General features: G+C 39.7%; 1 protein-coding gene across 2 annotated transcripts; it reads left to right on the top strand.

Moving 5' to 3' along the window:
• Positions 1-722: 722 nt before the first annotated feature.
• Positions 723-20504, top strand: LOC139454377 (DNA topoisomerase I, mitochondrial-like). 2 transcript variants are annotated; one of them, XM_071236042.1, is made up of 20 exons: positions 723-820; positions 1092-1125; positions 2996-3801; positions 5024-5106; positions 5739-5829; positions 7031-7146; positions 7409-7524; positions 8126-8247; positions 10490-10612; positions 11265-11452; positions 11809-11872; positions 12173-12253; positions 12867-13010; positions 13598-13852; positions 14279-14393; positions 14559-14686; positions 14954-15048; positions 15441-15519; positions 16085-16155; positions 16508-20504. In XM_071236042.1, the coding sequence occupies exons 1-20, from the start codon at positions 779-781 to the stop codon at positions 16608-16610; spliced, it is 2856 nt and encodes a 951-aa protein (XP_071092143.1). In that variant the 5' UTR covers positions 723-778; the 3' UTR covers positions 16611-20504. The 2 variants fall into 2 exon arrangements, with proteins under 2 accessions (XP_071092143.1, XP_071092142.1); XM_071236041.1 differs by having other exon boundaries at positions 2993-3801.
• The last annotated feature ends 2227 nt before the right edge of the window (positions 20505-22731 follow it).

Below are 22731 nucleotides of genomic sequence, written 5' to 3'. Positions count from 1 at the left end.
GCGCGCCCGAAATGCACAACACTGAAGAATGTTTCTAATACTGACAACAACCATACAAGACAAACTGCACCCACATTCTCCACTACAGCGGTTCTTCTAGACTTCTGTTTATAAATTTGTCGCGGCTTGGCTATATGACACAGGCAGGTCGAGACAATATGTGAAAACAAAGGAAGAATGTTTTCTTCCCGTGGATTTGTATAATACTAAAATGCAAGAACAGCTTACAGTTTTGAATCTCAATCAGAGACCGGTATGTAGTCTCTGCCTTAATGAATATCTCAAGTTTGAATATAAAACATAGTTAATTTATTCACAAGTTTCAAATCAGTGGTACTCCTTTGTGTTTAAAGGATATAGTGTATCTACAATATGTCCGTACTTTTCGTTCACGGATCGTGTATTTATTGTTTTATTCACATGTAAAACATTGTTGACTTCAAACTGAGTACGAGTACCGAGAAACAAACGGCGTTTACTATACTCTTTCTGGTTCACATTTCATTTCTGATTACATTAACTGCTTTTCAAAGGTATTTATTATGACATTACATTCATACACTATCGGAAATGTGTCATGTGTTAGTTATTTCAATTAGGAAGTGCTGAGATGGCAGTATTTGTCTTTCTACTGTTGTTTACCTGTCACTGTTATGTCGTGTGCGCGAGTCACAGTCTGCGCATGCTCAATGAGATAAAATTGGGACTTAGCCGCACACGCAGCTAGATTTCCTCCGCCATTGCAAAGAGGAATATCAAGCGAAAAGATTTTGTGAATATGGCAAGTGCCGACGAATTTGGTAGCATTAATCACTCGATGGTGAGTACGATTTCGTTGTTGAATATTTTGAAACAGTTACTTCTGTTGTATATTGACCGTGATTGTTTGATTTGTCGGGGGGCTAGGGTACCAGACAAAGCGCCTCGCTGAGACTAAGTCAAGATGGCTGAAAAATTTTCAGAGTCCGAACTGCTCGGCGGGTCAATGTGGTCTTTTTGTGTTAACATATCAGAGTCCCCCCGGGATAATTAATCAGATTTTTGTTTTTTATTTGTTTTGTGGATCATAAACTCTACCTTACAATTTTCAGGACTCCGGCAGTTCCTCGGAAAGGCCAGAATCTGGTGAGTAAATGTGTAGCAGGTGCGAAATGGATGTTCGGACTTAGTCTCGCGAAAGGACAAATCAGATTCCGGCGTTCGAGAGCCTGAGTCCAACACAACAACATTTCCTTGGAAATTCGCCACCATTGTTGTCCTTACAGATTTTATATGTGAAAATGTGTAAGATTATATTGTAAAATAAGGATTTTTGCCTTTACATAAACTTTTCAGTGCTTGTAACAAGTGTTTCGACTTAGGCGAAGGAAGCCTGGCTTGGCTACCAAATCAACACTGGCTTCAGGCGCGGGAGACTTTTAAATATTGATCGATTGTGAGCTCATTCATTGATTGTTGTCGGTGTCCTTGATTTGGTATTTTGAAGATTGATATGTCATAAGCCAGTTTTAACAAAGGGGTTTAGGAAAGAGTATACGTGGTGTTGTTAACTTCTTTGTTTCCGCTTGGAACTAAATGTTTCTCCCTCACATGTGACCGCACTCACCTCATTTGCATATTCATGAAGATTTGTACCGCCCCTTTTACTTGTTCACCTTTGCGGCACCGTAAGAATCTTTATTTAAATGCCAAATAGTTTACTATTATTTGAACTGCAAATCCATTTTCGTTTTCTCAACAAAACAATGCATTTACCGATCTCCGTGAACATGTAAAGGTAGATTTAATTCTTTATTTTTTTATGCAGTTGAAAGTATAACATTTTTATATGAACTTTGGTTATGAAATATGATGTTCTTGTTAATGATGATGTTGACGACCTTGTGGTGGCTATTTAGGTAGGATTAGACAATACAACCTTGGCATAATGGAGATATTGGAGTGATGTTTGTTTATAGAAATTGATTTGAAAAATTAGATTCTCAATAATGTTTCAAGAAATAATCATTTCTTATAAAAATTCATTAAGTGGTTGCCAAATTACTTGACTGAATTCTCTAAACCTGCACTCACCAAAAACTTGTTCAACCTTTTTAGTTTGTGTTTTTTACAGATTTTCACCAGGATACATATTGCTGCTTTGGTTTCCTTGTGATGCTATTCTAATTTTCTTGTCTGTACAACATACTAGGAGATAATGATTTATTTATTTATTTTAAATTGTCAACTTTTTCTATTGAATTTCTTTTCATGATATGTTCACAGTTGTACTTGTGAAATCAATGTTATGAACCCGAAGCTGGATGTTTGTTTGAAGATATTGCCATTTCCCGGGTGTGATATTAAGGCCATGATATCTTACTTTGTGTACCGGGTACATTTGGTCAAACCCAAGTCAGACTCCAAAATGGCGACAAATATAATATGTGTTGCCTTTGATCTGAGCCACTAGCCTTGTAAGAAAATGTTTTGACTAGCCCCTTTGCGTTTGTTGATAATGCAGAACTGTTTAAATCTTTTGTTATTAATGAGACAGTATTAGTTCAAGGTAGTAGAATTTCTTTTGCCTAGACGTAGACTGTATTGGTCTTTGTTTGCCATTGAAATGGCAGTTATAGAGTTACTTTGTATCCACCATGCCACCAATAACCCCATTGACGGTTGGGTAGCCTAGTGGTTAAAGCTCTCACTCGCATCGCCAAAGACACAGGTTCGATTCCCAACATGGGTACAATGTGTGAAGCCCATTTCTGGTGTCCCCCACTATGATATTGCTTGCATATTGCTAAAAGCTGCGTAAAATCAAACATGGGTACAATGTGTGAAGCCCATTTCAGGTGTCCCCACTATGATATTGCTTGCATATTGCTAAAAGCTGCGTAAAATCAAACTCACCAATAACCCCATCAGTTTTGGCCAGATAAAAGTGATCAAGGTATGTCATTTTGCCATCCTTGGGATCAGTGTTTCTAATGTCAGAGTTTTGTTGCAGCAGAAGTTCTGAAGAAGAAGATGCAGAACGGAGGGAGTGGAGAACCAGCTGCCAACCATGTCTCATCCAATGGTCTGTCCAACCATGTGTCTGACAAACATGAAGCGGGAGACAAACACAAGGACAAACATCGAGACCACAGCAGTAGTAAGTCTAAAGACCACCACCATAGTTCCAGCAAACATCACAGCTCCTCATCCTCATCCAAGGACAAACACAGAGATGGAAGCTCAAAACATAAAGATGGCAGCAGCTCAAAGCATCATTCCTCCAGCTCCTCCAGCAAGCATAAGGATGGCCATAGCTCTAGCAGCAAGCACAAGGATGGGAGCTCTTCCTCCAGCAGCAAGGACAAGCACCACAGTAGCAGCCATTCCAGCAGCAAAGACAAACATCATAGCAGCAGCAGCTCCTCAGATAAACACAAGGACCGACATAAGGATGGACACAAATCGTCATCTTCATCACCAGACAAACATAAGTCCTCAAACTCATCATCAGACAAACACAAGTCAAGCTCATCTGACAAACATAAGTCCTCTTCACCGGACAAGCATAAGTCCAGCAGTTCATCAAGTAGGAGTAAAGATCACTCCTCTTCATCACACAGCTCCAGTAAGGACAAGTCAAGGGACAAGGAAAGACATCATAAGGAGAAACGGGACAAGCATGAGAAGCCAAGTGTAAAAACAGATGCAGGGGCACCATCAATTGGCTCAGATGTTGACATGAAGTCGGATGAAGATCCTTCACCACCAAAGCCGGTTGTCAAGGCGGAACCAATGAGTGATGATGATGACAAACCTCTGGTATGTATTTTAGTCAGAGCATTGAGTACTAATTTTTGTACTTCTGAAAATGTGTGGACGTTATGTGGATCAAGAATGAACTTAGTACAGTAAACTATGGTTATAACAAACTCAAGGAACCACTAATTTTAGTTTTTAGTAATAATTGTAGGTAGTTATAAGCATATATACAGCATATATATATACACAAATGGCCGGTGAGCAAAATATAGGTTTTTTATTTATCCGTCAGTTTGTTATAAGCATGTTCATTATGAACATAGTTTACTGTAATAGGTATGTGGTGTAGCTAATAGTACATGGGTGGAATTTTAAGTAGAAGAGGAATGTGGATTGCAGCTCCGTAGATGATATTGTAGGTGACCAATCTCATTAAAACCAGACCTTGGTTCTCACTAAACTCAGATCTGAGGGCACACCATTGCAGGTCACGTCAGTACAACCTTTTTAATGATCAATGAAATGGATAACAAGAAGGTGTCATTAGCCAATCAGAAAGCAGTTTTCTAGTGCTATACAGCACTATTTTCAAACTGGCGACTTCTATTCCAGGCTATGCTTTGAAACATATTTGGACAAAGGTCTTCAAAATTTGAAAATTGAACAAAGAACATTCTGGAATGTCCAATAGATGGCCCAGATTGTATGGCAATATTTCCCATAGTCTATGTAAAGTCTCTTCCTTTCAAATGTTTATCCCAGGGAAGCAAGAGATAGATGATGATTTAAACGGAAATGGAGTTCGGAATACCACATATTAACCTTTTCGAGAATCATGATAAGAAAACACATTCTGACTATCTCTTTCCTGATCTGGTAAAGCAATGTTCTGACTGGTCAGCTGGAGGGCCCGTAGGTCCTCCTACCATTGTGCCCCCCTCCATTCATGATGTCAACTATTACACATAACAACATGACAGTCTCTGAAACAACTTTTTCCACTGACTGGAATAAAAATAACAAACAGTATACATTGTTTGGTACAGTGTATTCTTTGCTGAGTACTGTATTGACATTTTAATACGCTATTCCCGATATTGAGTTATTTTGCAATTCATCATTCTCATTTGGAGCGAGATGGACTGTGCCTGTACTAACGTCATATTTTGCATTGTTTCACTCACTCATTGTCATATGTTTCTGAGACTACTTTTGTGTTTTTTATTAATCAGTTAAGACATGAGTTATGGATGGCTAATACTAAAATGTATGTGTTCTGCAGTCTGCCAGAATCAAGGAGGAGCCAGTTGCACAGAAGAGGTCCTACAAAGAAGAGTCTTCAGATGATGAACCCTTGTCATCAAGGTCAGTCTCCGACGTCTGATTGGCTGGTGGGATGTACTCAGTGATTTGTCCAGGATTTGAGACTGAGTGCTTTTGGCAGGCAATTGAGGGGGGTGTTGTTCAAATTGGTCAGTGATATATAAGTCACCTGTGCAAAGCCACAACATTAATTATTACTCTATTACATGCATTTGGAAATTTATAATTCCACTTCGGGAATATTTACTGACATTTTCTGCAGACCTAGGTGCAAATATTGGCCTCTGAATATGCCTAGATATATCCCAAGTGCTTAATTGATGATTGATGACATCTTGTAGTTACAGTTATTTTCTAATAAATGTCAATTATTTTTGTTTTGTTTTTAAATGTACATAAATATTCAAGTCAGGTGTTTGAAATTATGTATGAAAGTCAATAGACCCTTGTCATTCATTACCCTAATGTTTAAACTGAAATATATAGGGAGTCCGTAGATTCAAATACTAGAGCAACAGCGTGAAGGACTCCTTTGTTTTGAACACTAAAGTGTAAAAACACCCAGCAAATGGTAGCCGGGTCATGAAGAGAAACTGTTGTCTGTAACTGTGTATATATGCATTTCTGTACCCTGGGTGAATACAGTAATGATGTTATTTGGTTTACATTTTCAGGGTTGAGAAAGTTAAGAAAGTGAAGGTTGAGGAAAAGAAAGTCAATAAGAAGAGAAAGGCGGAAGAAGAGGAGGTGGAGGAATTCAAACCGGTTAGTTACTTGCCTGTCACTTGACATCATTTTCAGTATATCTTAGTGTTAATGTATGGACATTTATAAGAAAATAGTTTAAAAGAGTGAAACATGGATCCAGAAGCGGTCATATGCACCGGACATGTCTGATTGGGAATCTCAAAAGTCCATTGCTTACCCGACATTTAAATCTTTCTGTTCAGACATTTTAAAAAACAAACAGGGTCCAAATAATTGATGAGGGTTATCGTATCCCTTCAGCGAATTCAGGTGAATAAACAGGTATTACAAACTTGGTCAATAAGAGTATGAAATTTGATATAAAACATCACTAGACATGATGATTTACCATTTAAAATGTATTTCCTGCTCTCCAAGGCATTGTTTTATATGCAGAGATTAAGATTACCGTGTATATTTTCTCATAAACTAAGCCAGAAATAGCAATAAGCTATGCACACGTTTCCTCCTACTACTTCAAAGATTTTTTATGCAATGGTCGGAAGAAATTGTATCTGAAATTATTATTTTATCAGGAATAATATATTCCAATATCTTGTTATTTTAGTTGCAGCTTCCACCATATATACTTAAAATTATAAAAACCATAAGCGTAGCACTTTGGTACAGATGGTATGCAGGATATTTTTTGACATATGGAACGATTTTGACCAGTCACCGTAGGGACTTCCCACGCTACATGCATTTCGATTGCAAAAACGTTTTGTTGACATTGATTTTATCAGCTGATAATGTTTTCTGAGATGGGGCGAAAACATCATGTCATTGGAAAACTTGAGTTTATTAAAAATGTACGTAAATTTTGGGAGCCATGCTTTACCGCGCGCTATAACCGAGTTAGCACTATATTGCAATAATGAGGGAACATTGAATGTAACAACTTGTAATGTGTGTGAAAAGTCGTTCTAAAATATGCTATTTGAAGGGGGCATGGCCTAAATGAAAATGTCCGATTGGGATATAAAATTTTCTGGACCCGTGGTCCGAAATAATGTTTTACTAGACACAGGTTTCGGACAAGTGGCTAAAATCATAGACTGCTGTTTGATAAATAAAGTATGCATTTCTTAAATGTAATATATATTCCATAATTCTCTGACACATTATTCCTGTGTGTTTCACCCAGAATTCCTTGAGATAATTGGCAGGTTATTGAGTAATTGCAAAGCTTCACCACTTCCTGTTCTTGATTATTCAGGAAGTTAAAAAGAAGAAGAAGGACAAGCTGAAAAAGAAGACAAAGTTTGAGCCATCTCCCAGCCCCACCAAGAAAACCAAGAAGGAGAAGGCCCCCGAACCAGAGGTGTGGAAATGGTGAGTGACCAGAACATCTTATCTGTTAACTGGGCATGCAACAGTGGTTATAAACATTTGCAGAGGTAACCACATTTGTTGTAATAAGCACCTTGTGTGTTTACAAGATTGACAAAGGACGTCACTTATTAAACCACACACAAGTCATATTTGGCCAGAGGACTTTTTGTGGTCCAAGTGATGGATTTTGGTCAAGTATTCCCGTATATGGTTGTATGTGATACATGGTTCCTGTGTATTAGTGACAGTGATGTGTGTGCAGGTGGGAAGAGGAACGGAAAGATGATGGCACCAAGTGGAAGTTCCTCGAACACAGGGGCCCTGTGTTTGCTCCTGCGTATGAACCTTTGCCCAAGTCAGTCAAGTTCTACTACGATGGTGAGGACATGGTTACTAATTGTTGAAAGTTAATCAAACTATACAATCTATGTTGCAGCAATAGAAATTAGTTAGCCTGCGTCAATTGTAAGTTAAAAAGGTGTACTGAGTGCTAGTAGAATTTCAGGCTTTTTATGAAGTCTTAATTAATATCACTATCACAGCTGAAACTGTTTCAGGTTTATTCCTATCACTGTTATTACAGATTACAAATACCATTAAATACACTCTAAGAAATCACTTTGAATGTTTCTAAGGATTGTGTTGCAGTTCTGGGGCGGTGGGGTAGCCTAGTGGTTAAAGCGTTCGCTCATCTCATTGAAGACCCGAGTTCGATTCCCCACATGGGCACAATGTGTGAAGCCCATTTCTAGTGTCCCCAGCCTTGATATTGCTGAAATATTGCTAAAAGTGGTGTAAAATCATAGTTCTCATTCACTAGTGCTGTTCAGGGATATTCACTCACCCATTGACTTGAATAATATTGGAATGGTAAAACAGTTGCGTGGGTTGCAGTCGCAGTCGCAGTTCTTATAGACGTTTTGCTGTTTACATAATTGGGACTAACATAAATGATCTTCTATGGCTGGTATGTTCCTAGGAAAGGAGATGTCATTGTCCAATGATGCAGAGGAAGTTGCTACATTCTATGCCAAGATGTTGGAGCATGACTACACAACTCGTGATGTGTTCAACACCAATTTCATGAAGGACTGGAGGAAGGTGAATATACTTGTCTCACATTGGTCGTATCTCCGTGTCTGTATGTTCACCACAAAAGTAAATGTATATGATTTATATACCCATGGGTCTGCTGCAGTATGCTAGAGTAGCATTTCTAGATGTTAATCAGAGCTCTGTGAATATCTTTGCTTGAAGAAGAGCGCCTCTACAGACACCCATGCTGTCTCCGGCGCCTCTGACTGTAGCGCCTCTCTGAGGCCGGCCTCGTAGGACGCCTATACAGACACCTTCTCTTCTACCGCCTACCTCCCGTTACTCCTTGGACTCGGCCTCGCCCAGTACAGTCGCTCGTCTCGCTGACTCCGGAATTCCCTGTTCTAGGAACCGCTCTCCTGTCCATAGATGCTCTAACAATAACTCCTTGGAGGGTGACTTCATCGCATGCTATGATGACACTCCCACTGACGGTGAGTCCCACCTTGGACTAAACCAGGTAGCAGACTTGCGGACATACTTGTGGCAGTCGCTCCTTCCCCTGGCCTAGAGGTCGATGGGAAGACTGCCATTAGATCAGACCCTACCTCGGTCCCATCGGATCCTTTGATCAAGGACATGGTCTCGGTCCTGGATGAGGATTTTAGCATGCTCTCACTGACTCCGTCCTTCGCCCGCGACGAGGCTGCTCTCAATGGCCTGGCTACGGTATCACAGTCAGCCCAGTCTGGCTCCTAAGAGCTGCGACGCAACACTCTCCAGCCCCGGGGGCAGGGCTCCACATCAACCTTTCAGGGTAGAGGCAGAGGCAAAGGCAAGTCCTTGGGCTCGTACCAGTCCTGCCGTTGTCACTCCATGAGTCCATTACCAATGGGTGGTCCTCCCATTTGGAATTTCTTTGGCCCAGTGGCTATTCCCACGGCTTACCAAGCCGATAGCCTCGTACCTCCATCTCCAGGACATTCAGTTCGAGGCCTACACTGACGACTGCCCCCGGAATCATTGGGACAAGGTCACTCTACTTTGCCACAAAGACTTAACCCGCCCGCTCCTATACCAGTTGGGTTGGAGTTGACGCCCTCATTCCATCTTCAGTTCACAGGGGGTCTTTTTCAGACAAACCTCGACCTCTCTGTATCCAGGGCCCTTGAGCGCATGTCATCATGATGGCTCATCGCCCGACCACAGGAGCCTATATGACAACAAGTGTCTATCCTTTGAGAGCCTTTGCAGGGGAAAACAGCAAGACCCCCACTACTGCATCGCCTCAATTCCAGGCCGAGTTCCTGCTTATCTCCACCACAAGTAAAGACTCAAAGGTAGTACCATAATGACCTACCTTGTGGAACTCAACTCCATCCTGGTAGATCGGTGCAAGTCCCATAACTATAGGTTCTGCTCCGCTCATTCAGGTTGGAAGACCAGAAGGGCAATTTCGTCCACCAGCTTGGGACCTGAACATCATTCTCACCTTGCTGGGAGACATGTCGTTCTACCATCTGACGAAAAAAAACAATCTTCCACTTGGAGCTCTCTACAGCAGCCTATGTCAGTGAGCTACATGCCCTGGCCCAACAGGTCACCACTACTAGACACCACTGACCTTGCCTCCAGACCTCCCCTGGCTTTAAGTGCCCTGGAGTAGAAGGTTCATACCCCCTTGCATACGGCTGGGTACGTCAATCTACAACTTTAACTTGACTAAGGTTATCGTTTACGGCTGGGTGTACCAGGACACCCTGCATACCTGACTCTTGGTTCCCATCTACAGATTGGTCATTTGCTGCCAACCACACAGCCGAAGATTGGCTGAGGGAACAGTTCTGAAATGAAAGTCCACACCTGAAGGTATGCCCTCCACTGATTCTGTCTGATAAAGATGCATTAAGGAGTAATGCAGGATAAATAAAAAATCTAGTAAAATCCTAGATATTTTTTATATTTGTATACTTATCCTGCATTACTGCATCTAAAGAGACACGCCTGTCACAGAGCTGCCTCCCCACAATGCCTTCCAGAGTTCCCCACGATGTTCCGGACTCTAGAGTAATATGAGGATCCATGACTTCACTTCCCTTCACTCCCACGTGGGAGCTGTGTGATAGGGTTGGCCTCTCATCTAGTTGGAACAACTTCTTCAAGCAAAGATCTTCACACATCTCTTTTTTGTCAAGAACAAGCAGTAATATGCATTAAGGGGTAATGCAGGATAAGATACAGATATTAAAAAATATCTAGGATTTTACTAGATTTGATATGAATAAGCATGCCAATAATTTTATTGTAGTGTATGACTTCTGAAGAAAAGGAGAAGCTCAAGGATCTGAAGAAATGTAACTTTAGTGAAATGGCCGACTATTTCAAGGTGAAGACTGAGGAACGAAAGGCCATGACCAAGGAAGAGAAACTGGTAAGACATCATAGCCTGTAGCAACAGCAGATATAACCAGTACTCAGACATAGCAAACTGATTAAGAACCACCCTATCCTCCTGCAGTATGATAATGTATATTGAGCAGGAAAGTCAAGGGTCCTTGTTACCACTCGGTTAAAAGTGAGAGGATTAAGGAAGTTCCTGGATAGAATGCTATGGGAGCATACAGCCTGTTGGTTTTGAGCCCTGGGGTTAGGTCGTCGTCACTTGAGTTAATCAATCATAGGACATGGACTTGTGTATCATTTAGAGCTGATTTGTGCAATGCATTGTCTAAAATGTTACTGCCATTTTGAATTTACATGATGTACACAATTTTGAAGAATGGTAGAAATGTATCAGTGTAATTAGTTGTATTAAAACAAAGGTATGATCCATATCATTATCTTTACACAGATTGTAGTAACTGTAAATTCTGGTTATTTCAAACTGATTTCCACTCCTTTGAAGTTTTTTTCCTTTTTTGTTTGCCTTGAGATTGGTATTTGTTGCTACAGAAACATTGATAGCCAGCACAAAATTACTTTGGGTCAACAATAATATCTATGTCAAGTTATGATGAAGATGAGTTACCTTCCAAGTTGGGAAGACTATAACTTATTTAAGATTTTCTGTGTTGTGACTACAGGTAATAAGGAAGAACAATGAAGCGCTAGTGAAGGAGTATGGCTTTTGCAAGATTGATGGTCACACAGAGAAGATCGGTAACTTCAAGATAGAACCCCCAGGTCTGTTCCGAGGTCGAGGTGACCATCCGAAGCAGGGCATGTTGAAGAGAAGGGTACAGCCTGAGGATGTCATTATCAACTGTAGCAAGTAAGAGAGAGAGAGAGAATATAGTTATCAAGACATTTAAAATACCACATAATTCAACATTTCAATTCTGCTACTAAAGTTATGCTATGTACTGTTATTGGTGATACGAGTTTAAAAGTTTGTATGTGGCTATGGGATTTTGGTAGTCCTTTGGTCATTGAAGTATTGGAAGTAGTGACAACAAAATACTAGAAATTGTATATGATGATATGAGAGGACTTGAATCCAAAATCAGGAGAAGTTAAGTAACAATGATGAAGTATAGAAACACAGGAATCATGTGTGAATAAAAACTCTTATGTTACTGAAATTGTTACATTTCACAGACAATTTCACAAAGTTGTTTACTTCTTCAGAGAGTCTGTTATCCCAAAGCCCCCTGAAGGCCACAAGTGGAAAGAAGTTCGCCATGATAACATGGTATGTCTTGTCCTTACAAGTGCTTTAAGGAAAATTAAATCTTCTAAGTAACTTTTCCACGTCAGTAACTTTTTATGGTATTGTTTCACAACATGGTCAAAAGGATTATCTTCCAGAAAGTGTTAGCATGTTGAATAGACAGTTACTATTGCATTATTCTTAGAAGTTAATAAAAGAATTAATGTAGTGTGTTTGACAACTCTCAACAAGTTTTAGAGGTTTTGTTTCTGCAAAGTTGGTTGTACATGGATATTTAATTCCATGAGGTGTGTCAGTTGAATGTTTTGTTGTATGTGTCAGGTAACATGGCTCTCCAGCTGGAATGAAAACATCCAGGGTCAGACCAAGTACATCATGTTGAATGCTGCTTCCAAACTCAAGGTAAACCTCAGTGTAAAACCTTTGTACAGTGCAAAGGAATATGATTTTGGTATTTGTAATATTGATGGGGCCATGGGTCGCCCATTTGTTTACAGCACTGCATTTTCCTGCAGTCTTGTACCTTAGGCATTCCAGAAACAATTGGTTCGAATTTTAGTTTTACCCTGATGTTTCTATGTTGTTAAGTAGTTAACTGTCTCCGACATACCATGAAATGACTGAAGTACTGTTCAAAGCTTTATTATACCAGAAATTACATTGAGCATCAGTAACCTGGTGAAGAGATGCATCATTAGTTGACTTTTGATAGTTAATTACCATATGTAATGTGACTGGTTAGATTCTGGGCTATTTAGTAGTATGAATTGCAGCTTAAGAGTTTGGAGTTATCTCCCCTTGTGTGCATTGAGCTACCTCCCTTCCTGGCACAGCATGTACTTCAGAAAAGTATTGTGCAGTCAACTTTTGCTAACTTACTATGTTGTTGTGGGTTATTCAACAGTCTACGAGTATAATGTTAGGTAAAATTAACCAGAATGCACAACACTGGTAATATGTATGGATATCCCAATGTAGACATAAAACCTAAAACAGATATGTATGTTTCTTCCAGGGAGAGAAGGACTGGCAGAAGTACGAAGTTGCCCGTCGTCTGCACAAGTGTGTTGACAAGATCCGTGCTCAGTATCGTGAAGACTGGAAATCCAAGGAGATGAGAATAAGGCAGCGGGCTGTTGCCCTCTATTTCATCGACAAGGTGATTCACACATTCTCTCATTATTAAAACGCAAGCAAGTAAATAATTAGGTGTTACATTTTCCAGGATGCGTAATAAACTGGTGTGAACTAAGAAAATGTGTTTAATAGCTTTCTCACATAGGGTTAATAGGAAAGGCCACCTTGTCATTTGTTTTTCTCATTAGGGTCAATAGTGGGCAGTGGGGTAGCCTAGTGGTTAAAGCATTTGCTCTTCACGCTAAAGACCCGGGTTCAATGTCCCACTTAAGCATTATGTGTGAAGCCCATTTCTAGTGTCCCCTGCCATGATATTGCAGGAATATTGCAAAAACCATATTCACTCACTACTCATTAGGATCAATGGAGAACAGGGCCAAAAGAATTCATTGCCATCATTTTTACATCTTTACAATTGTTCCTATTATCAGAGATTTTTCTGGGATTGTTAGGTTCAAAATTGAAATATTAATGAAAGTCCCTTCCACTAATTGACCAACAAAAGTAACTCTTAGTCATAATCATACTAGGCCTCTGAGAACCGCCGGGTAAGTCTCTGCTTGTATGAAGATATAATCCAACAACTAATGCCATCATGTATGTGTCCAGCTTGCTCTGAGAGCTGGTAACGAGAAGGAAGAAGGAGAGACAGCCGATACGGTAGGCTGCTGCTCACTGCGAGTGGAACATATGACGCTGCATGAGGAGAAAGACAACAAGGAGTGTGTGGTGGAATTTGACTTCCTCGGTAAGGACTCCATCCGCTACAACAACAGCATGCCAGTGGAGAAGAGAGTCTTTAAGAACCTGCAGCTCTTCATGGACAACAAACAACCTGAAGATGACCTCTTTGACAGACTTAATGTGAGTACACCCTTGAAAACACCGGGCAAAAGTCATATCATTTATAAATCTCTGTCTCTGGGGATTCCAGGATTGAGTAGACCCTCAATACCCTATGCTTGTTGTTTCTCATTTTATCAACCATTTGTTTGCCTGGCCCAACTCTGCCTTGCGCTCTGATAGAATGGTGGACTAATTCTGGGAAAACCTAAACTTGATCACTATGTGATGTACAAATCTGTATCAGAGTAGGTTGTTCCTTTGTTCCTTAGTGTAACTACAATTCTTTTCTGTGGTAACAGTGACATATTGTGAGATGTAGTGTACAGTCCTGTATTGAAGGTTTTAGAAATTACTGACTCAATACAACAAGAATATTTTACAAGTATGCTTAGTCTTTTCTGGCAACTTAGGTAATAACTAATCCATGTTCTCCATCCTGTACAGACGGCCATCTTGAACAAGCACTTGCATGACCTGATGGAAGGCCTGACTGCCAAGGTGTTCAGGACATACAACGCTTCCCGCACCCTGCAGGAACAGTTGGACATTCTCACTAACCGTAAGATTACTCACATGTTGTATGGCAACTCCACATCTAACATATATTTCAAAATCTGTGATAAATTAGTACCTGTTCTTGAAGAACTTAACTGCTTTGTGTGCAAGACAAAAGATTGACTTGTTTATTATTAACTTAATCATATATGCGTTTATTCTTCTACAGCTGAGGACCCTATTCCGGCCAAGATCCTGTCTTACAACCGAGCCAACCGAGCTGTGGCTATCTTGTGTAACCATCAGCGGTCTGCTCCAAAAACATTTGCCCAGTCCATGGACAACCTTATGAAAAAGGTAAAGGGGCATAATTTATCCTGCCGATTACATTTCATTATCCAGAATGTGATTCACTGGTCTTGGAACTTCAAGCTTTCATGCATATATAGTCTGTTCACTCGTCATGAGTTTGACAATTCTTTGGACCCCTTGCTGTTATTACTGGCTCGACTCATGGATCTACTTGACAATTTTTAATCCGTATTTCAGAATATGATATATCTGAGGATAGAATTGAACTTAACCTTTTTGAAGGTCTTGTAACTGATGATCTGTCTTTTGCAGATTGATGAGAAGAAGCTGCAGGTAAAGGATGCCAAGAAGTCGGTGAAGGATGCCAAGTCTGACTACAAGGCCCACAACACAGAGAAGGCTAGACAGTAAGTACAACACACTTCACGCAGATTCAAAACTCACATCTAAGTAATATTATGTAATAGGCTGAAAAAACAAAAACAGGTGGTTGTCAGGGCAAAGTTATGTGGAATGGTGTCTTTGTGTTAGTATTCATGTCAGAATGTATTTTGTTCAACTTCAAAAAGACTTTCACTTTCTGAAGTTTTTATTTTGATTGATGTGTCATGGAGAACTGGCATAATACTCTGGACAAGTCATGTCTGGTTAGTGTATTGAACCTGTGATCTGTTTTGGTCTTGGCTGAATTCTAATCAGTGCCATCAGTCACAAAGAGTGTTTAGTTGTGTCTGGAGTAACATTCCTCCATATCTAGCGACACCATGTGCGTGACTGACAGTGTGTGTGTGTGTTACAGGACTGTGGAGAAGAAGAAGAAGGCAGTACAGCGGCTGGAGGAACAGCTCACTAAGCTGGAGGTGCAGGCCACAGACAAGGTCAGTTGTCAACAGTCAATATCAGTAGATTATGTGTGTTAAATGATCTCATTTTAGAATGGTGGACATGGGTGGATCAGTTGTGTATGTCATGCAGTTTGCTGTGCTTCCCTTAGGCAGGCCAGTAATATATGATCATGGGTTTTAATCCTAGATTTGCCCTAATGTGACTTACTTGTATTAGAATGTTGTTCATAACAGTAGATGTTTCATGCACATGTGTTTCCTTGTTCATTCCCAGCATTTCTGTTGTTTAGTGCAGAAGTCAGGAGTATTTATTGCCATCTTTCAACTGGATATTTCAATCAAGATACACTATTGATCATCAATTTAAGCTAAAAATAATTTGTCTTGGTTCTCAGACACAATTTGCACACGCAATAACTTCATAAACCATCGCCTGAGAACCAATTCTATTATTTTTTATGCCTTACCCTCCTTAGCATCTACTGATACAAAAAAAATGTTGTGTTTCACAAGTAACTAAACAACAACACGTCATAAGCATCGTTCCAGAAATATAGGCAATATTGTATCTGTGACAGACATTTTGTTCTATTTGCAGGAGGAAAATAAAGAAATTGCTCTTGGTACGTCCAAGCTGAACTATCTGGATCCCCGAATCTCAGTGGCTTGGTAAGTCAGCTAATATGGTGATGGTGATCTTTTTGGTCTTTTTCTGTATACTTCTGGATCAGTAATCATCAGCTTGACACTTGTTCTTTATCGTCTTTAGTCATGTCAGAGACAACACTCATGGACATATCAACCACTTGGCGGATGCTTAGGCTCAGTTGTGTAACACTCATGTCAATTATTTCTTATGGGTAAGCATGGCAAGATGACTCCACAAAGCTAGTTTGGCAAGTCTGGCCCGGTTGTCGGATGCCTGTGCTTGTGGGTAAATGTCTAAGACATACATAACTCTGGGCTTTCCTCCCAAATGCAAAACATTGTCTAACGCAGTTATCTCCCTTTCCTCCCCCAGGTGTAAGAAGTGGAATGTTCCTGTTGAGAAGATCTACAACAAGACCCAGAGGGACAAGTTCCGCTGGGCCTTGGACATGGCAGAGGCTGACTTCTGCTTTTGATATGGATGTGTCTTAGGCATCAGTGATCAAATGTTATTTTACTACAGAGCATTTTGTTGCCAGTCGTCACTGGCTTGGCAATGTACAGATTTTAACAAGGGTATTTAATATGGTTAATTGTGGAGAGAAAATGAATGCAAGGTTTTATAGTGTGTGTTAAGAGATGTGGATTTGTCGTGGGATTTAATGGACATTATTGGTGCCAGTGTGAGAAGCTTTATGACATACTAGACGAACCTTGAATTGTTCTTGCTATATTTTGTGGGATGACCTCCATATGTGCTGGTTGTAGATAGGTGTTCAGCCATTAAGTACATCTCTGAATATGCAGCTAGATATGCATCTTGGTACACAATCATGAAGTGCATCTCATTTTGGGGGTATTTCTGGGATGAATTCTGAATTTGCTTGTCTAATTAAGTTGATTATTAAATGAAATATTTATTTTATAAGTAAATGAAAGGATGGCTTCAAAATAGCCATTGGACATTATTCAGTTATGTTGACTTCACTGCGATAGTAAACTAATACCTTTTATGTGAAAGATAAGCATTTTGTTCTTAGTGCATGAAATTGTTTGCTGTTAAGCGATAATCTTTGAGGTAGGCTCTTCTGTTCTGATATTGGTCCTGATTATCTGGTGTAAGGCACATGGCCCAACTTTAAGCATTCAACCCGATGGTGTGTAAGATTTGATTTTGATTGTAACTTGCCTTGACTGGAGAAGAAAGTGCTATTACATGTTGTTCAAGTTATTCTTTATGTTTAATTTAATATGACCATAAGCACAACATATACTACAGTGTATGTTAATATGTTGAGTGTCATTGAATGTGTCCTCATTGTCAGAAGATTCTTTGATGTGCAAGTTTATTATTCATTTGTATGAAATAGTTTGATTGTACAGTGTATTTGTTGATAGGAAAATTTGTACAGTTGGCAGTTACTTGTCATTGGTAGGTGTAGCAGGCAGAACTTTCATTATGTTATTTGGCTAGAGTAAATGTTCCTTGCGACACCCTTCAATTAACACCAGTTGTCTTCTTTATTATGACAAAGTTTTCATTTGGATTCTGTTGTTTTGCCATGTACTCTGTAACCATATGAACTTACATCCCCCCAAACCTTCACTCCACCCTTGCCCCAGTATTTGCCATGTAGCTCAGTGTTAGTATCAGATCCAACACATCACTCACTCCGAAACCCTCAAAGCAATGTCTGGGTTTTCTCCTGCTTCAGTGTCCAGCATTGCATACATTCATCATTGTATGGAGCATTTGAACTGTTTTGTGTTCAGTGAAACCCCCAAATATTATGAATTGGTTCAATTATCACCTTTGAAAAAAAATCACCTTTTGTTGGACAGTATTTTGTGAAATTATTGGGGTTGTCACGTTTGTTGAGATGGGTTGAGCAGTCACATCTGAGATGGACATGTTACTCAGGATACACTATGGTGTGGTACTTATGCCCTTTCTTGAATGAAATGTTCAATGTTACTTATTTAAAAAAATATGGTATAATTTTCCTTTCTTAAATTATATCATACAAAATGTCCAAGGAGGGACAATATTACGGTGACATGACTACAGAATGGCTTGGCGCTTGTCGTATCCTCTGGTGATATGTTCTTCCTGATATGATGCAGTAGGTCCTTTCCAGAAGTATAGGACAATATCATACTTCTTTTGGAGTGATATGGTACACATGTGACCAGAAAGTCAAGCTACCACTAAATCCTGTCCTGAATATCTGAATAATTCTCTGAATGCTGAACACAGGGAGCAGTGGTAGGTCGATGGGACGTTATGATATTGTTACCATTGAGAAATCAAAGAATATAACACTACTTTCAGGATATAACAGTGTCTCCACAAACACGTCAGGTTTGAGCTGTATTAAAAAATTGCTTAATTGGATATGTAAATACTACCCATATCTTTCAATGAAAAAAAGCAGCAAAAAGAATAATTTCATAGAGCTTGATTTTGTTGTGTTGAGGTGGATGAGATGTACATTTGAATAGATTTATTTGAATACTAACAAGTGCATGTACAGACAGCTAACAAGCAATAAGTAGAAAACTTCAACTGAAATGTCTCAACTTTTTTTATTCGCTTTATATTCAAATGTCAGTTTAGAGATCTTGCCACAATGTCCAGTATTGATCCCGAATCATTCCATATACTTTTTATTATGCATAAGCCTGAAAATATTTCATTTTGTCCATCAGTATGTGAAATATGTATCTTGTGATAATACATGACAGTTGACTTGGTACTGCAGAAACAGCCTTGCACATGTGATTGGATGTATGGTAAATAGACTTAATCAAAACTTGCTAGAAAGTTGATGGTACACAATCAGTATTAATGTTGGCACACTCACTGTCTTGTGTTGTAGTCCGCATGCCAAACTTTCAGCTGTTGTGACATGGAAATCTCTTAGATCAGGACCTAGGAGCTACCATTTATGTTACACAATGATGTTTTTTACCCATGATATTTTATCCTTGTTTGGTTATGAACGTTTTACCACCTTCAGTTTATTTCCTGTGCTTCTTTAGATTTTTTTATGCAGAATGTTTAGTTAATTCATGTTAATGTAAATATTGCATATCATGAAATTGCTTTGATTTTAAACATGTAAAACAAATTGTTTGACTTGAATTATTTTGAAATATAACTGCCATGTCTTGATGAAAACTTACAAAATTTGCATCAGTCTAAAGAGTAATATTACAATTATCCCAAAATGAAATTCATGTCATTTTTTGAGGAAAAATACATGGGGGATATTTGAAAAATGTAGTTGGTTGCAATACAAAATAGATTCCCCTTGTTGGTTATACGCAACTGTCAGCTACCTCGGATTAGGTCTGTGTGGTATGGGAAGAGCATGAACACTGTCGTCATGCTAAGTGTGAGCTGTATTACAGGTATTTATTCATGTAAGTTAAGGACCACCTGTCTTGTGATATTGAAGCTAAAGTGATAGTCCAACTCGTATAGTTCACTGCTTGATGTATAAACACGGCTAGATCTGCTATGCTACATGCAATATGTTGGCTTTCAGTGCTTTGTGTTAATTGAACAATTGTGAAATATGCACATATTTTGAAATAAATCAAATAATTAAGGTAATGTTTCTGAGCTGCTGTAATGAATATTTTCATGTGACCTACCTAAGTCAGGGAAGAGTATGACCCAAGTATGGTGATTACAAGACCGAATCTCAGTGTTAGATATAGAGTCCAATCTCAGAGGCAGTAAACAGGAAGTATTAGTGCTTGACACAGAGTATTTTCAGAGACTGTTTTTTATGGACGTAACTTGATTAGAAATCAGCACTGTGTGGACTTGTATTCTTCTGCCTTAACGGAGAGCTTGGACTCCTCTGGACTTGTACGTTTGTCCATTCCTTGACAATGCTAGGTGAAGTGGTTTGTACACAGGAATTCTATGAACTATTCCTGGAAATGTGTTACAACATTCAAATAGTATTGAATATTCCCATATATCAGATGTACATATCTTGTTATCAGCCATTGCCATTTTTCCTTTGTGTAGCATTGATAGAAGTGACACAGGTATTGAGCTCTGATTGATCTTTTCGAAACACTCAGTGTCATAATTGGTCATTGTTAACTTTCTGTTGGCACCTTGCCCAATGAAAATACAGCTCAAGAGCTCCCAACTATTGGTGGCTGGTGTTTTATATGTTTAATATTGTTATCATTTTGATCCAACAATCAGCTCAATCATCAAGTGTTGTGTCCATTATTTGTTTGCATTTTAAACACATTTTTGTTTGATGACCAACTATCAGAGTGCATCTCTGTGTGTGGCCACTCACCATGTATATGAATGATACTGAATAAAGATCATAGCCCAAGTTACCATGTTGTACATTGTAAATAGTAATGGATGGAGCGGGGCCACTTGTTTAAAGCAACACAATTCGCTGTGCAGAGATGTGTCCCTTGGGGGTGCCAGCAACCTATGATTGTAGGTTCAAATCCTGGTGGGTTTCACTGAAGTGGTTAATGTCTGGGACCTGCATCACTTAGGGCTTTCCTCCCACATGAGGCTGACAATGTGATATATCTGTCGAAATTGGCTTTAAAACCAACTCACTAATAGAGCAAGTGTGTGCACTGTTACTGAAGGGGGCACGGGTGGCCCAGTCGTCTAAGGCGCCGCGATTCGCTGTGCAGAGTTGCGTCCCTTGGACACGCCAGAAACCTATGATTGTGGGTTCGGATCCCGGTTCGCCCCAATTATGTTTCTAGGTTTGTCAGCACCATACCCGTGCTCGTGGGTTTCACCGAAGTGGTAAACGTCTGAGACCTGCATAACTTCGGGCTTTCCTCCCACATTAAGCTGACACACGATATAACTGGAATAATGTTAAAAGCGGCGTTAAACCCAACTCACTCACTCGCTGTCACTGAAGCTTTTCAGTGTATTGGCTGCTTTTAGAAAACTTTAAGGATCCCAGAAAGTGGATAAAGCACTCATTTTGGGATTTGAACACAGGTGGTGGGAGTGACAGAAGAATACATGAAGCTCCCTGACTGCGTATGGGGCAAAAGAATGATTTCTTATAACTGCATAACACAAACACATGGGTCTGCATAGCAACTCGGGGGATGTTGGTGTGATTGTTAGTTCATGTCATTGTACAATATAGAGCGGCAGCCCAGAGCACTTTGGTCAAACGAACAAGGTACCAATATCCGAACACAGGAACATTTACTGTGTAACCCAACATATTCATATATGGATGTCTGCCGGGGAGCCCCTGCTGCGTGTGGCCCCTGGCCCCCCAAAAGAAGGGGCCATTCAAGGGCTGGATCAAACATTGGAGGTACCACATGAAAGTAAGTGTAAATGAACTGGTACATCTCACAGAGTACAGAATGGGCCACGCCAGACAAATCTAACTCTGCGAAAGGCCCGCCAGACACCCCCAAAGAGGGTCCCAGAATTTGGGCTGGGTTAAACATTGGAGGTACCACGTGAAATCAACATAAAATGAACTATTTCATTCTACTAATAATAAAAACCCCATTGCCAGACAAATCGTCTGCTGCATAAGGCCCTTCAGACATCCCAAATTTTGACCATTAATGCACTCAGTGAACACTCTGGTAAAATTTGACTAGAGTATACATTCAAAGTACCAGATGAAAGTAGGTTTAGATGAACAGGTGCATGTTACTGAGTACAACACGGCCCATACCTGACAAATTGTCCTCTGCATAAGGTCACGCCAGACCCCCCAGAGAGGGTCCCAAAATTTGGGCTGGGTTAAACATTGGAGGTACCACATGAAACCAACATAAAATGAACAATTGCACTCTACTTATTGCACAATACCCATTGCTAGACAAATCATCTTCTGTATAAGGCCCGCCAGACACCCACAAAAAGTTGAGAGTCAACAGATGGTCAAATTTATGTTTTGTTCTTAAAGATGGAAGGATTTTATTGAGATTGAAATCACGTATTTATATAATCAGGTCTCTGAATACTAGTATTGATATCATAGATTAGGCCTATCGTTGAAATGTAATAAAAAAGGCATGAATCTGATTCTTGTGAATATATATGTGATCAGCTATGAAGTCCTCAAAGCCTGCTATAGCCTGATAGCTTGGCTATGGATTCCTACAAACCCAAATATGCAGAGGTAGACCTCAAAGCCTGCTATAAGAATGGTAAATGACAGTCCCTAATACCATTAGGAAATCTCTTGGTGATAATTGAGTTTAAAAACCTATGATCTCCGTTTAAGTTTTATCATCTAAAAGCTGAATTCCGGCCAAATATTTCCATATTTATCAATTTTACATAGACCTCCTCTCTTCCTTGACGAGATACTATTGCGTCAGAAAAATCAAGCCTAACTAATGCAATGTAAATGATTGGTTGCATAGTTCTCGCTCGATCGTATGTCTACCTTGTCGCACAAATTTAAAAATTGCTTGAAAGTTCACAAATACGTACGTACGAGTAAGCTTCAGAAGAGGAGCGCAAATTAATGAGGTAAGGGTTTTAGAAAACGCTCTTTCATTTTATCGTGGCGAGAAGATTTCTTTCAAAAAGTCCAAGTCAGA

The sequence above is a fragment of the Haliotis cracherodii genome, unplaced genomic scaffold, assembly GCF_022045235.1.
Source record: "Haliotis cracherodii isolate W230 unplaced genomic scaffold, xgHalCrac1.p SCAF_10, whole genome shotgun sequence".
NCBI classification, from domain to species: Eukaryota; Metazoa; Mollusca; class Gastropoda; order Lepetellida; family Haliotidae; genus Haliotis; species Haliotis cracherodii.
Note: the sequence above shows the minus strand (reverse complement) of the source record. Positions and strands in the feature narration are given on the sequence as shown.